The sequence below is a fragment of the Carassius auratus genome, chromosome 3 (assembly GCF_003368295.1).
Source record: "Carassius auratus strain Wakin chromosome 3, ASM336829v1, whole genome shotgun sequence".
NCBI classification, from domain to species: Eukaryota; Metazoa; Chordata; class Actinopteri; order Cypriniformes; family Cyprinidae; genus Carassius; species Carassius auratus.
In genome coordinates this window covers 20,566,136-20,582,382 of record NC_039245.1, presented here as the reverse complement: position 1 = coordinate 20,582,382, position 16,247 = coordinate 20,566,136, and the positions used below count along the sequence as shown (strand labels likewise).

At 39.2% G+C, this 16,247-nt stretch overlaps 1 protein-coding gene across 1 annotated transcript; it reads left to right on the top strand.

Annotated features, from left to right (window-relative positions):
• Positions 1-6,822: 6,822 nt before the first annotated feature.
• Positions 6,823-11,563, top strand: LOC113050220 (prostasin-like). Its single transcript, XM_026213006.1, has 10 exons — positions 6,823-6,978; positions 7,430-7,450; positions 7,553-7,715; positions 7,800-8,068; positions 8,937-9,079; positions 9,325-9,547; positions 9,681-9,810; positions 9,902-10,143; positions 10,242-10,342; positions 10,503-11,563. The coding sequence occupies exons 1-10, from the start codon at positions 6,927-6,929 to the stop codon at positions 10,773-10,775; spliced, it is 1,617 nt and encodes a 538-aa protein (XP_026068791.1). The 5' UTR covers positions 6,823-6,926; the 3' UTR covers positions 10,776-11,563.
• The last annotated feature ends 4,684 nt before the right edge of the window (positions 11,564-16,247 follow it).

The window sequence follows — 16,247 nt, the reverse complement described above, 5'->3', positions numbered from 1 at the left end:
CATGTGCTCTGAATTGAATGAAGATTACCTTTGGTATGTAACCATGCCTTCATTTCAAGATGACCTTAGAGTCGTTTGACTGAATTCCAGGGAGGCAGGACTAATGGAGAGCACCTGCAGGTCCCCTGTTCACTTTACTGATGCTATTGCCAGACGTAGAGCAGTCTTCAGCAACAGTAACTGAATGTTGGTAGACTGTAGCGACTCAAAAGGAGCACAGCAGGCAGATCCCATGAAGGGACGGTTAAGGAATGAGGTGGATTCAACCTACTGGCACCCCTTAAGAAAGGGAAAACCATGCTATTTCTGCCCACCGATTGGCCTTCAATAGGGTCATGAGAGGCCTCTATAGTCGCCACATAGACTTTGAAAGTGAATGGGGATAATCCCTTATCCAGAATTATAACACCTCTGACATATTGTAAGTAGGAAGGTCTAAGCCACGGTTTAGACACCAAGCAGAAAAATGTGACCACTTGAGGGTGTAGTGGAAGTAGATGGGGCTATAGCATCCAAAATTATGTTTAAGGCTCATCCTAGGAGTCTCGAAGGCTACTATCAAGTGGCCAGTGGTGTAGGCCCCATAGATCAGGCCTAGATCAGTCCTGTTCGCTTGAGAGGGGAGATCCCGCCTCAGTGGAATGGTCCAGGGGCCACTATCAACAGCTGAGACAGCTCTGATAGCCACAGCTGGTTCATCCCGATAGGGGCCATTCCCATGGTTACACTCTGTTCCATCCAGTGAGAGCTCTTCCAGGGGGCCAGTGCTGTTATACAGGCCTGATTCACTCTGACCTGCAGGTGACCATGATCCTATGCATGGGATTGAACCTGTGGTTTCAGCCAGTGCTGAAGGGGGCGCATACAAAGAAGACACAACTGTAGTGCTGGTGATGCTGCAGCCATGAGGCCCAGCATCCTCTGAAACATTTTGAGGGGGCAATTGGTGCCAATCTTGAAGGAGGTTGCCAGCTGCCATATGGCCAGAGCCCGTTCTGGTGTGACTACAGCTCTCATTTGGGCTGAGTTGAATTCGTTATTCGAATTCAATATTCATTAGCTAACCAATTTAATTGACCGTGAGTCCCAGGCACTCTAGGTGGCTGAGGAGGAGGGTCCTGTGTAATACTAGTTCTACCTCTGACTGGGCCAGAATATGCCAGCCATTAAGCCATTTGAGAATGCAGATTCCCATTTGTCTCAGAGGGGAGAGAGCTGCGTTCATGCACTTTGTAAAAGTGCAGGGGTCTAGGGACAGCCCGAAGGGTGAGACCCTGTATTGATAAGCCACTACCTCGAAATCGAATCTTAAGAATCAGTTGTGATGGGGCGGGGGGGCTGGTTGTAAAAGTAGGCAACTTTCAGGTCCAGAGAAAAGAGGGAATTTACCAAAGGATCTGTTCAGTGTAGTCACCCCGAACAACCTTTTCATGAGGGCGTGATTCAGGTGTCTGAGATCGAGGAATGGCCAGAGACCATCCTTTTTGGGGACAAGGACGTAGTGGCTGTGGAAGCCTGACTCACTCTATGCTGGGTGAATTGTTTCTACAGCTCCTTACTCCAGCAAATTCAGTGCCAGCATGAGATCGGTCAGACCCGGTTGCTTATTCTCTGACTCCACATGTTTCCCTCTCCGTGGCTTGCTGAGAGAGGAGAAATGGAGAGAGGAGCTGCCTTCAGTGAAGGCGGTCTGTGAGTGAAGAAAAGCAATACTCATGCTTTCAAGAGCATTCCGTGTCACTGAGTGAGCAGTCTCTGCATTGAGGTTGCTCAGACAGGTGATGCACTCACTGGCCTTCTGCATCATGCAAGATTCTCTGCATGAACAACATCTAAAACAATGGCTTACCTTCTAGGAATAAGCTATTTCAGAATGAGCAGGAGAACAGGACCGGAACTGCTGCGATGCTGATGCACGAAGAGAGTAGGTCAGCTGAGCAGGAAGGTCTCAGTCCAGCTTTCAGGCTTTCAGGATCTGTGTTGAGTGTAGAGTCTTTACTGAAGGAGAAGAAATCTGAGGATCCTGTGGTGAAATCAAGCTTATATAGCTTGATGCCCTGCTCATTCTGACTCGCTTTGGTAAACTTTGTCTACTGTGACCATCTGAGCAATTTACCAGGACGTGTCCTTGGTAGGATTTCTATATTGCCTAAAACATCCAAAGTAGTTTGACCAATAACATGCAAGTATGTTACATAATCAACCAATCGTGGCATGTGAGAAGATGAGATCTACAGAGAACGATCAAAGCAATGCAAATACACGCACATGTTAGGTGTTTGTTCGTTCATTCAGCTTGAAGCGTCGCTGTGCACAGATCATTGTATGACACCAAAGTACCAAGAGAGTGATTTGAATGCATAAGGAGCCGTCTGCTCTGCTCTTTATAGCTCTTATGAATGTCATACATTGATCGATCTGTACAGCAAAAAAAACCAAAATCTGGATATTTTAGGCAATATAAAAATCCTGGCAAAGACGCGTCCTGGGAAAATGGCTCACATGGTCACCCTAGCTTTATCGCCATTCGCTCATGTAGCTCCACTGCCGAGCCCTTGGTCAATTTTTTATACACTGCACGAACCAATGGCCATGCAATTTCACTGCATGATTGACAAAAGGCTTCAGTTCAGGAGAAAAAAAGCTTTTTCCCATAGTATCTTAGCAAGTTGCTGTATGAGTGTAGTATCAACAGGGAATAAGGGGCAGACAGGTGAGGAGGATTACTAATAATGAGACACAGGAACAGGAAGTTAACCAAATAAGGACATAAACTTAACCTGGTGCACAAATGTGCAGTTAATAATTTTGGATGAATAATATTTTTTAATTCACCCTTAGATGGATTTCCACCAAAAAAAGACTGATTTGTTGGTGTTTGGATTTACTGTGAAAATGTATTGTCATACATTAGAGCTGTCCATGTATATACCAGTTCCTGATGTATTTCTAAAGTGCTAATTTTGCTCTAGTGAATGTGGATGAGTTAGGAAGCCCTTTGATTGATCAAAGCACAGAATGCAATAAAGCAATATGTGTAAAAAAAATCATGAGGAGATCATCAAGATCATGAGGAGGATTATTTGATATATTCCTCAATTATTGTCTTGAAGTCCACTTTATTAAGAATAAGCATTGAACCTAGTTATTTATTAGAATAATAAATAAAATAAAATTTTGAATGAAAAAAAAAACCTAAATGCTTAACACTTGAAACCAGTGTTGAGTACTCGAGACTCGGACTCGGTCTTGGACTCGGTCTCGAGACCGTATTTTAATGGTCTCGGTCTTGTCATGGACTCGTGTGCATTTTGACTCGGTATTGACTCGGACTCGAACATATTAGGAATCGGACTTATGCCCGAGTCCACTCGAGTCCCAATCAAAATATTTCATGATTATTCCTTATGTTAATGTTTATTTAAATTGATGTATGATTGACACATCCAATGACTGGTGATTTTCTTTTGACGTGAGACGTTAGGCCAGCGACACATTAGATGTGTGGCGCAAGCGTCTCAGCTACGTGGCGTGTCTGTTTTTAATTCGGCTCCCATGTTAACAGGTTAGATCTTGCAGACTGCCTGCGTGAGACGCGCGGAAAACCCGTGCATGCTAGAAATAGAACTGACGCCTATTTTTCACGCGACACGCGTGCATGTTGGAAGCGTTTCCAGGCAAAATATACTAGGAAAATATGTTTATATGTCATTTTGTACACAAATACATATTAATTCATGACATTTTGATATTTGAAAGTCATAAATTCAGATATAAATGTAATTTAAAAAATAAATTAATAATGAACGATTTTCAAATATTGCACCTGTCAAACATATCTATTGTGCCGTCAATACTGTTGACGGTGTCCTATCAGTAGGTGTGTAAAAAAAAAAAAAAAGTTGATATTGTTGTCATGAAGACAAGAGCCCGGTCTGTCGGCGGTCTCCCTCTATGTCACCTACAGCCGCAGCAGCGCGCCAAGCGCCGCGTGCAGGCACGCTTCTGGTGTGTAAACACAGAAAACGCGAAGCAGCCACCACGCTTCTGTCACGCAGCAGAGACGCCACGCAGCCAGTGTGTCACCGGCCTTAAGTTACCCTCCTGCCATCCGCCTGTGGTGATCCCGCTTTCCAGGAAGCCACATTGCTACATTATTTCTCTCAACTGTGTTATTTTTACAAAGTAGGACAAAATGGTCACAGAAAAAAACAAATATCGTTTAATTAAATTATATAATGAATACAGACACAGACTGACTGTCTCAACACTAAACATCTCCCCCCCAAAACATGTCTGACAGAATGCATTGAACTTATATGGCATTTGATCCAGCTTTCTTCCCCTGGCACATACACACTTTTGCATGAAATTTTCCTGGACAGTCACTCGGCTCTTGTGTGTATGCCCTCCTTAACTAAAAAAAACTTGGACTAGTGTGTATTTTACCCTGCATTAAAACGCACCATCCAGGGAAATTAGCATTAGATTAGAAAGTGATAAAATGGTAACTGTTGTCAGTCCCCGCTTCCTCTGCACCAGTAGAGTGTTTTTAGTCTGGGTGGATTGATCATGAGACCACATCGTGCTCGGTTGGGTAGCAGGATGGTCTCCTTACTTATTTTTTTGAAAAGTAATTATGCCCATCTGTAATCTTCACAACATCTAAAGTGCACATAATCCAAGACATTGTAAGGATATTAGCAGTCATTAGTTAAGCTTCAAGGTTAAAAGTTATGTAAAAGCTGTTACAGTTGAACATTTACAGGTATAGTGGTACAGTAATGTTACTTGTACTAGAAAGGTTATATGGATGTGTATAGTGGTACAACGATGTTATGTGAAAATGAGCACTTAATATTGACAAGTTACAATTCTTAATACTAATAAATTTAACTTTACACCACAAACTATGTGGCCCTTTTACCCTTTATTGTTTCCACCAAATATTTTACATACTCTTGAAGATTTATTTAGGTCTTGTCAAAGATCCAATCTCTCTGGTCTCGGTCTCGACTCGGACTCGACCCTTTCTGAACTTGGTCTTGACTCGGACTCGACCCTTTCTGAACTCGGTCTTGACTCGGACTCGACCCTTTCTGAACTCGGTCTTGACTCGGACTCGACCCTCTCTGGACTCGATCTGGACTCGGACTCGAATGAGCTGGTCTCGACTACAACACTGCTTGAAACTTCATAAGTGACTGAAAATATAAACCAAAACTTAAAGCACTAAGGAAGCCTTCCCTAGAGAAATAGATAAAATATTATGTCATATGTGGGTTTAAAAGAAGACAAATATGCATAATATAACAATAATATATGAAATATAGTCTTAAAGGTTATTATGTATAGCTGACATTGAATCATTGTTACCTAAGAAACATTTTTGATGGCATGAAAGATTCACTTCACTTGTCTTTTTCAGCATTGCACTTGTACACTTGTACATTCAAAGGTCAGATGTTACAATCTTTTAAAAACAGATTGAAACAACACTGGAAACTCCTATTGTGATGCTGCATAGTTTTATGCTGCTTGAAAACTTGCAAAACCAGTTTAATTGTCAAACAAATATGTGAACATAAAGATTTGTTAATATCAATAGGAACTAATTCAAAGCCATGTCATTTTCATAGTGTATTTTTGCACTTGATATATTAAAGTGCTCCTCTTTAATGAAGTTATGAAAGGTTCATATTTTGGTTTTGGGAGTCCCTCACAACAGGTTGACATGCGTGCAAGGTCTTATAATATGCATTTATTGTTTTCCCTTTTTTGCTCAACGACTCCCAAACATTTTGTTCAGTGAGAAACAAAGCCATTGTAAGTCCGCAAGACCAAAATGCACATGAAGTGTTCCATCTCCATGCCCAGTGTCTTCTCCACAGGAATCTGATGTTTGAGGGAGGGGTATGCAGTAGCCCATTTACACCACTGAATGAAAAATAAAACAAGATTATTGCGACATTTTATCTCACAATTCTGCCGAGTTCATATTTTGCTATTCTGACATTATAACACACAATTTTGAGAAATAAATTCAGAACTGTGAGATATAAACTTGCTTTTTTCTCACAATTGCAAGTTTATATCTTGCAATTCTGACTATAACTTGCAACTATATAACACAAATTTTGACTTTATATAACGCAGATTTCACAATTGAATTTATATCACACAATTCTGAGAAAAAAAAATCGTAATTGTTCGATGAAAAGTTCCTAAGGCTTCCATAGTGGGGTGTTTTTCAAGTTTTGCTGAGTCTGTGTGCACAACGAATGGGCAGACATAAATATGCTTATATTTCATGTTGACATCAACTTGAAACAGATTGAAACAGACTCAACTCTGGTTTTTGAAAGACAATAACTTTATACACGGTGAACTGTTAGATTTAAACTTTTGCAGGATGTTTTCATTCAGTTAGAGCTGTGTAATACACTGCATGAAAGTTAATTTTCAAAAGTCCATAATGGGGCACTTTAATGTACTATAGTAGTGTACATTAATATCAATATTGTGATTAGAAAGCTATATGAAACTGAGAGAAACAAACGACATTATTTAAAATATTGATCTAAAGTTAAAACTTCGAAATTATATAAAGTCAGAGTTAATTTTGTTTAGTTATTAAGTTCTGAAGCAAATACATAAAACATAAATGTAGCCTACATACCATAGTCAAAATGCCCTTTACAGTATGTAAAGTTCAAATAGTTACTTCATGCTGGCAATCAAGTTTGTCCATTTAATATGTAAAAAAGAATCTTTGTCTGAATATTTTACATTTTTTGTCATCTCCATTGTAGGTGTGACCAGGGCAACTCAGGCTTCAGTGGAAAAATCTGCAGAGGTGTGTTTATGGCAGGAATCAGGATCTAGGGGATATATATAAGTTCAGAGTCAGCAGTTCAATCAGAAAGATGATGTTCTGGACACTAAGTTTCGTTTTTGTGATCAATGTCCTGACCAAAGGTAAATGCCTTCATCTTTATATCTTGTTCTTTATAAAATCTGTTACTTGCTTCTGACAAAATTAATTAAATAATTAAAAAAACAATACAAAAACACAATGTAGTACTAATTTTTTTTTAACCAATTCTATTATTTATATTTATTATTACTTTTATGATCTGTGTATCTGCAGATGCTATAATTGTAGACCAGATGCTAAAATTAATTTCATGTGGTGCTTAAAATACATTAATTGTGCCAATTTCTAAATTATTCTGGAGAAAGGTTTTCTCAAATAGGTATTTTTTTATTTTATTGGACATTACAGTATTTTTATTGCATATGAGATTACAAAGATAAGTAGGTAGATAATAATAAGATAATGACTCTCACATGTACCCCAGCTACTTACCCAGGATTTGGTAAATATGAGTCTTTTTTTTTTAATTTGATCTTGTGACATCTCCTCCAGGGTGTGACTGCCAATCTTTAGGTAAATATCCTTTCATTACTAGATCATAAACTTTACTGAGTAACATCTTAACCTTTTTCTGTGATTGTCAGTGTAATGATCCTTTCCGTCCCTTGTTAAAAGCATGTGGCAGTGCACCTCTCAATACAAAAATTGTGGGGGGAACGAATGCGTCTGCCGGCGCTTGGCCATGGCAAGCCAGCCTTCACCAGTATGGGAGACATTTCTGTGGTGGATCACTCATCAACAGTGATTGGGTTCTGTCAGCAGCTCACTGCTTTCAAAGGTACTCACATAAACACCTTTAACAACATGTTCCCTTCACCTTGATGGATATGACTGTGAACTTGGTCATTGTTCTCTTTTGAAGCAGTTCCAGTCTTTCAGCCTATACCGTGTATCTGGGTCGGCAGAGTCAAGAACTATTCAATCAACACGAGTTGTCCAGAAACGTCTCTCAAATCATACTTCATCCAGAATACAACCACCTTCTTAATGACAATGACATGGCTCTGCTGCGTCTCTCCTCACCTGTGACCTTCAGTAATTACATCCAACCAGTCTGTCTGGCGGCAGAGGGAAGCACATTCAACAGTGACACGATGTGGGTCACAGGTTGGGGACATGTTAATTCAGGCGGTAAGAAGCTACATTTTTATGCTTGCCACCTGGTGCCAGACACTTGAAATCTAAATCGGGGCATGTCTATAAAATATACATCATACATATTTTAAGGTTGCTTTTATGGCCAGGTAAAAACATCATATATATTTGACCTAGTGAGCAGCACTCCTATTCCCATCTCTGTGTCAACTTCCTGGCAAAAATTTCCAAATACTAATAAATACTTACCAATTCGCCAATTTAATTAATTCCTCTTTTGCAAATTTAAACAATAGTTGACTTTGGGAATTGGAATATCATAGTATTACTATCATAATGTTACCATTTGTGCCATATAGATTTGTATTGACAAGAATGTATTGGTAATGTCTACTCAGCACCACACCAGTGGACACGTACTGCAAATTAAAACACTGGAGATTGCCAAGCCCTATTGCACACCTGAAATATTTGTAAACATCAGATGCATTTAATGAAACCACATTAATTGTTTAAATCAGTGTTATTTTTGTATAATTGAATAATTTTTGTAGTTTTTATTATTCTATTAAATTAGTTGTTATTTTTAGAAGTTTTAGTAATTTGTAGTAAGTTTTTTGTTTTTGAAATATGTTAACATAGTTTAAATGCATGTTTATCCACTGATTTTATTCAAGACAAAAATATATATATATATTTTTTTTACATCCAGAATTTAAAAGATTTGGGTTTTGTTAAAGTGGGGGTTTTATTTACCCGAAATAATATAACATTTATTTCATTTTTATTTAGTTCAAATTGAAAATGGAAGTAAAAGCTACACAGTTTTAAAAAAATAAATGTTTTGGATTCTTTTTTTAAATTATAAAGATCAGTATAGTAATCAAATCTCTGCCTTTCGCAGAATCCCTTCCTTCACCTCAAATCCTACAGGAGGTGGATGTTCCTGTAGTTGGAAACAGTAAATGTAACTGCCTTTATAAAGGATCAATAACAGACAACATGATGTGCGCTGGACCATTGGAAGGTGGAAAAGATTCTTGTCAGGTACTTTTTAATACAATAATAACATTTTATACATACTAATATATATTGTTTTATTGTATATATATTGTATATATATATATATATATATATATATGTGTGTGTGTGTGTGTGTGTGTGTGCATGTGTGTGTGTGTGTGTGTGTGTGTGTGTGTGTGTGTGTATATATATATATATATATATATATATATATATATATATATATATATACATATATATATATATATATATTCTCTTTAACTGTACAGGGTGACTCGGGAGGACCACTGGTCATTAAACAGGGCTCTAATTGGATCCAGGCTGGCGTTGTGAGTTTCGGTCAGGGTTGTGCTCTGCCTAATTTTCCCGGCGTGTACGCCAGAGTGTCTAAGTACCAGAACTGGATCAGTCAGCATGTTGGCTTGAATAATACGGGTTTCATCCGTTTTAACTCCACTACTCCTGTTAACAATGAGACTTGTCCTACTCAGCGTATGTATCTTAATATCACTATGACAAAGCAAAATGAAATTGTCCATCATTGAAATGGTCTTACAGCTTCCTTACACTTCCCTTTAGCTGCCATTTACATTGACCTCTCCTCCCGTCTCGCTTTTCTCTCCAGCGACATTGTGTGGAGGTTCTGCAGGTTCATGGCCATGGATGGCCAGTGTAACTTATAACAATAAACGGATGTGTGTAGGAACTTTGGTCTCTGACCAATTCGTCATGACCTCTGCTAGCTGCGTTGCCAGGTAATAATTTAAGGAAAACATAATTTTATATGAAATCAGTTACTGAAATACTGACAACTTGTGCCCTGACATTCAGCATCTCATTTTTCAGATTAACTGATATGAATGGATTGGCAGTCATCCTCAACGTTGTCCAGTGGGACTGCTCCAGCATCACAGTGCAAGCTGATGTGACAAATGTCTTTTTTGACGATGTTTTAGGCAATGTAGCACTCCTGCAACTGTCTTATCTATTTAATCAAGTTGGAAATTTAGTGGTTGACATGTTTGGTCCAAGCTTTGGCCCTGGTACTCAATGTTCAGTAATTGGTTGGAGCCCAGCAGAAGTTATGTGTGAGTTTATATAACAATTTGTTCAGACATTCTTTGTCAATACATTTAATGACATCTAAAGTTTGTTTGTTTCTAATCTGTTTTTCTTCCATCATAAGCATTTCTACCTTTTCGGGAATTCCAGACCACCATTGTAAACTGCGATCTTTCAGGCAACACAGGCATCAACATCTGCACAGAGCGTTTGAACGTTCAGCAGGTATTTGCAGAGTCTTTTTCAGTCCTTCAGGCTTGTCATTTGGTTTTTCTCAAACTGAAACAGATTCGAGTTACACTACAATTTTGCTGCTTCCTAGAAATGTACCGCTGTATGTTTAGCATGACGTTTGTAACAGTCTTTCTGGCACACTCTCATTTAGGATGATGACGGCAGTCCTCTGCTGTGTAGATGGGACGGCATGTGGGTTCAGACTGGTATTCTGTCCATTTCCCCAGACAGTCAAACAAGCCCAAACTCCACAGCACAGATCAACAGCACAGTCTTCATCCAGATCTCTCCCTTCTCCTTCTTCCTGACTAACACTCTCTACAACGTCCCATCTATTCTGGGTGGGGCTGAGTCATTCTCGCCCCTCTCTCTCAACTACATCCTCCTGCTCTCTCTCCCAGCCCTCCTCCAGGCCTTTTACTGAAGAGGCCATCTGTCACTTGATCAATGAATAAACATATGCAGTACATTATAGGCTATTCTGTCACGAAAACAAATTCCTCGTATGTGTAAACATACCTGGCAATAAAGCTCATTCTGATTCTGATTCTGATTATTTGCTCTAGTATTAGACATAGTGAAAGGAGTGAACATATTTCCTTATGAAATTAATTCCATGTGAAGCCATTAAACTCAGGGAACTCACATGTAACAGATGCCATGCCGCACACAAAACCATAAAACAATAAAACAGATCTGGAGAAGAAATCTTCAAAGAGAGCAAACAACACCGACCCCTTCCTCCCTCTCCTCTCCCCTCCCTGCCTCTGACTCTCACTCTTCTCCCCCAAAAACAATAATATCCAAATGCCATGTTATATCTTGTGAATATATTGTTTTATTGTCTCTACTGTGAAACTGAGACCATTTTACCAATCACACAGTCACTTGTATTGTGAGAAATATTGAAAGCCTTTTTAGAATTGTGTTCTGAGGAAGGGGTGTGTTTATCTCTAAGCCAGGTGTGACACTGGGGCCATGAGAACCTAACAAGCCAAAGGGTCTTTATGTTTTTTACAACTGATTTGAAGATTTCTTTGTTTTCCTTATTTGGGTATATAAGGGGAGTGATAAAAATATTGCTGGGTGATTCTGTAGCTATACTATGTATTTTCCTGAATTCGGGTCTTTTACTCCTAGAATTATCTTTGAGAATTTGATGTGTTGTTTTAATTTGATATCGTTGAATTGACTAATTGGCATAATACATATTTACCTGACTGATAATAAATTGTTGTATTTGATTTATTCTGATCTCTTATGAATATTCTCTTCTTTTCAAATATTTCAATTATTACACAACCAATATCTGTGATCATCTTTTGATAGAAATATTACCCAAATTTAATGATCACGTGAAATTGGAGTCAGATTGAACACGGAGCTAGACTAAAACTCAAACTAATTCCTGATAAATTCAGAAGCGCAAGTAAAAAGAATAAATGCACATTAAACCTTCGACCAGGCCGCTGGATTCCGCTTTTTGGGCTGTCGGGTGGATTCTTACACTACCCTTAAAGATTAAAGAAAAAAAAAAAAAACATTCTGAGTGTATGACAGACTGTCTAACTGAATATTTTTATTTTTTGTTTATTTTTTGTTTTTTTTCTTAATCCAATCCATGCCCTCCTAAAACGTCTCATTCAAACACGCCCCACATGTCTACATCATTATGTGGAAATATTTGCGTAATGCCCCTCAAATGTTCATGCTAAGAAAGAAGACGTGGTTTCAGTAACCACAGTTAGTGTTGAAGTAGTCATGTCACGGAGATGCTGTGTGTATCTAGGTGAAAGCTAAAGCACTTTATTTGGCCTTCCGAAAGTAGAGGCATTAGGAATTTTTAAGATTACTTACAACAGAACAGCAATGCATTTTATGGATGACTGTTTTGTGAACCTAGGAGAGGAGGTAATTCTAACTTTGCTACGACAATCTGGCGCTTCTGAATTAGCTACTGTACGTATTTGTTTTTAGTTTAAGTATTTGCTATTGACTGTTCAATTGAAGAGTTTTGCATGTTGTGTGTGTGTGTGAGTGTGTGTGCATGCTGTGTGTGTGAAAGAGAGACGGTTTGGAGCAAGAGTCTGCGCAGTAGTGTCGTGAGGTGGTGCTGGGGTATCAAACTCTTTTTGAGCTTTGATCGTGAGTTTGTGAAGCGCGTGCACATGAATGTGTGACATCACTGGCGAACAGCCAATCACGGGCCTTGCAACACAAAGCATGTTTGATTTACTTCTCACAAGAGACCTAGCGAGATTCAAAACTAAAGATAAAAGGTTTTGCCAAATGTTTAGAGATTAAAGAATATGACCAATTTAAATGTAATATGAAACAGGAAAGAGGAAAAATAAAATAAATTATCTTGCTGTATCAGTGCAGTCACAAGTGAAACTTGTTAAGTTTATACATTTGAAAATATTTAGCGATAGAGACTCGAGCATGTAAGTTCACATGCATTAAAATAGAGTTATCTATTGATACTGCAGCTTATTTATATTACATGATCTGTATACATTGATATCCATTTAAAATAAATGATTTATAATGACTGTTTAACTAAAATTGCTTGTGTATAATGGATTAATAATAATACGAATCATATAATAACTATATAAATCATAGAAAATAACTGGTAGCACTTTATTTTACAGTCCTGTTCCTCATGTACATACTATGTACTTATTATAGTAATTACAATAACTATGTGATAACTAGGTACTAACCCTGAACCTACCCCTAAACCTAACCCTACCCCATGTAGTTACCTTGTGTTACCAGAACTTTCTTAGATAAATACACTGTAAGTACACTATAAGTACATGTTAATACACGTACTGTAAAATAAAGCCAGAATTATTATTATTATTATTATTGTTTTATTTTTTTTATTTTTTATTAATGACCATTCATTTGGACCCAGTGAAAATGGGGGAGTGACTTTATATGTCACTTTTCTCACATCTGATGGTTTTGATGCCCCGGAACAGGTTAGCGTGGAGTGTAAGTTACTATGGCAATGAGCGCAGCTAAAAGCCAAGCCACTTACATGGTACCTTAAACTAGGGCTGGGCGGTTTTAATTCGATTTCCAATTTTTTCCGATTTCCCCCCCTACTTAAGGAAAGCAATAAGTACAAACAGCAGACAACTTAAAGCAAATTTTGCTTTTATTTAATCAAAAGTAGGGCTGCTCCGATCACGATAGGCTGATCGTTAATGCGCATCTCGTCAGTAAAGCCGGTTTTCTAATCAGCGGTAAATTCCCTCAGGTGCCTGATTTCACATCGAGCAGCTGTTACTACACAGAGCCATTTGTTAACTGAGAAGATGCGCAAATAAACGCTGAAAATGAAGTGGATTTGCGCATCTTCTCAGTTATGGCTCCTTGTAGTAACAGCTGCTCGATGTGAAATCACGCACTTGATGGAATTAACCGCTGATTAGAAAACCGGCTTTACTGACGAGATGCGCATTAACGACCGGCCGATCGTGATCGGAGCAGCCCTAATCAAAAGCAAGACAAATGTAACCCCCATTTTCATATTCGGCTGGTGCTGGTGCTGCTGCTTTTGACTGCGATGGGCTTTAGGCCGCGTGGGGTCTCTTGCTCCACGTCTGTCGCAGCAAACCCATTCTAGTTCCAAACAACAGATGATTTTATTCCTTTCTTGGGAACAAACTTCCAACTCTCACTGGTAACCATGTTGTCGCTTGCTGTTTCGTGTGTGCTATGATGTTGTTGTTGTTGCTTACCATACTGCCATGTAAAACTAACGCTACGGAAGCTCCGGGGAGCCAAAAATGCGCCATTACACAAAAACTCGATTTACTTATTTTTTAAATCGCCTGTAACAAAAAATTCAAATTAATTCATTTAATCGATTTTTCGCCCAGGCCTACCCAGTATTGGTGCAAACTAAACAGAAACTTACCTGGCTAGCCAGTTAATCCAGCTTCATAGCACAGGCCCCTGATCCCAATCAAGCATCAAGACAACAACAGTCACATGTTCATTTTTCATATGGGTTAAGAGGTTACATGACAGAATAATCTAAGTGAAATCTTTCGAGACTAACACTTCCTACAAAGTTTCTGGTTGGGCCGGTGTCATTCCTTATGCCTCATTCTTGCATGACTGTCTTCTGACATTTGTCTCTCAATAACCTGACATGCATAGGGGCAGAGAATGGACTGCAGAATTTTTAAGTGTACATTATAGAAGCAATTTGCTCTTTTATTAGAAATTTAGAGTTTAATAAATTAATTCCTTTTTCAAGATGGCCGCCGATGACAGAGAGGCACGGCATGTTATCAAACAAAGGATTAAACCTGAGATTAACACCACTATGGATGGCAAGACTATGAACTGTTAAGCTTCCTTTCTGTCTAACTGAAGACTGTGCCTCAGGATGACATTATCCTGATGGCTGTAAATCACTTTGGATCAGAGTGGATTGAACACTCCAAGAAGGTCCTGTTTGAACTGTGTCCTGGCACAGGGCAGCATTGTGTGGCTCACAAACGGCAACTGAAAGATGTGAACAATGTTAAGAGTTGTCTTAAACTACTGAATGAGGAGGGTGAGAATGTTCCTCACTTTGTGTCCTATCACTTTTAATAGTCTCGATGTCTCTTGCCTGGTTAATAAGAGTTGGCATCCATGAAAAATACTATGAGTAAGCAGTCGACTGAATGTGAGAACCTTTGTGGAATAACTACAGACATTATTAAACGACCAAGTGTGATTGATCATCCCAGTGCCAGCAAGGGGAATGCAGCCACAACCATGGCCAGTGAAGAGGCCCAGCTCCATGGACCAAGTCACAGGGAGCCTGCACCCAGACTCTCTACCTTGCCCGTCATTGAGGAGACAGCTGGGGAATGAGGTAGCGATGTCACCTGCATGGAGCCGTATATTAAAGCATTGCAAGCACAAGCAATGCTATGGAAAACTATCTACTGCTGCAGTACAGATCAAGAATAGTATGAATCCTCCCAGAGAGAAGAAGACCTATGGAATAGTTGGAACTGGTTCAGTGTAGAACATACATTCAGTGACAACTAAGCAGATGAGTGTGTTCGTGACAAAGCTTTCTCCCGACCTAGACTCTGGTTAGATATTTAAAAGGACAACTTTCCAGAGATGTGACTTGTCAGAAGATTGGCTCGGAGTATACTCGCTACAGCTCCTTCAAAGTTACAGCTGAATGCAAGGAAGTAGCAGAGATGTATGCACCGCAGATGTGGCTAGAAGGGACCTATGTAAGGTTGCTTCTATGAGAATCGCAAGCCTAGGGCTCCGGTAGAGGGCTGCGGTAGGGGCAGGTATTAAAGCACCACTTGATGTAGAGATGGGTGCGTCTGAGTCAAGGGCGTCCCATGCATGTTAAACAATGATAAACTGCTATGAGAGTTGTGTCTTATAACTCCCGCGGTCTGCAGCTTGGACAGGATGCTGGATGCACTATTATTGGCAAACCTTTTGAGAATGCTGATGTGGTGTGTTTGCAAGACATTTTTTTAGCTATTCAAGATCTGGATAAACTTAACTCTGTGCATAATGATTTCCATGGAGAAGGGGACCATATTCATGTTCATAAATGTAAAGGGTCTACCTGAGCTTGTTTGTAGTGACAGCCATAAACCAGGTGAGATACTGGACTAGGCAAGGCTCACAGAAGATGACCTGCAAAGTTACCGACTGATGTGAACTTGAGAAATTTTGAGTTACCTGTTGATGCAGTTATGTGTGTGGATAGCAGATGTAAGAATGTAAGTCACGATAATGACCTATGTGCAATGTATGATAGAATTGTGAACTGTTTAGTTGATGGAGGTGAACCACTAAGAAGTAAAGTGGGTAAACAAAATATTGTAAGACCAGGGTGGAATGA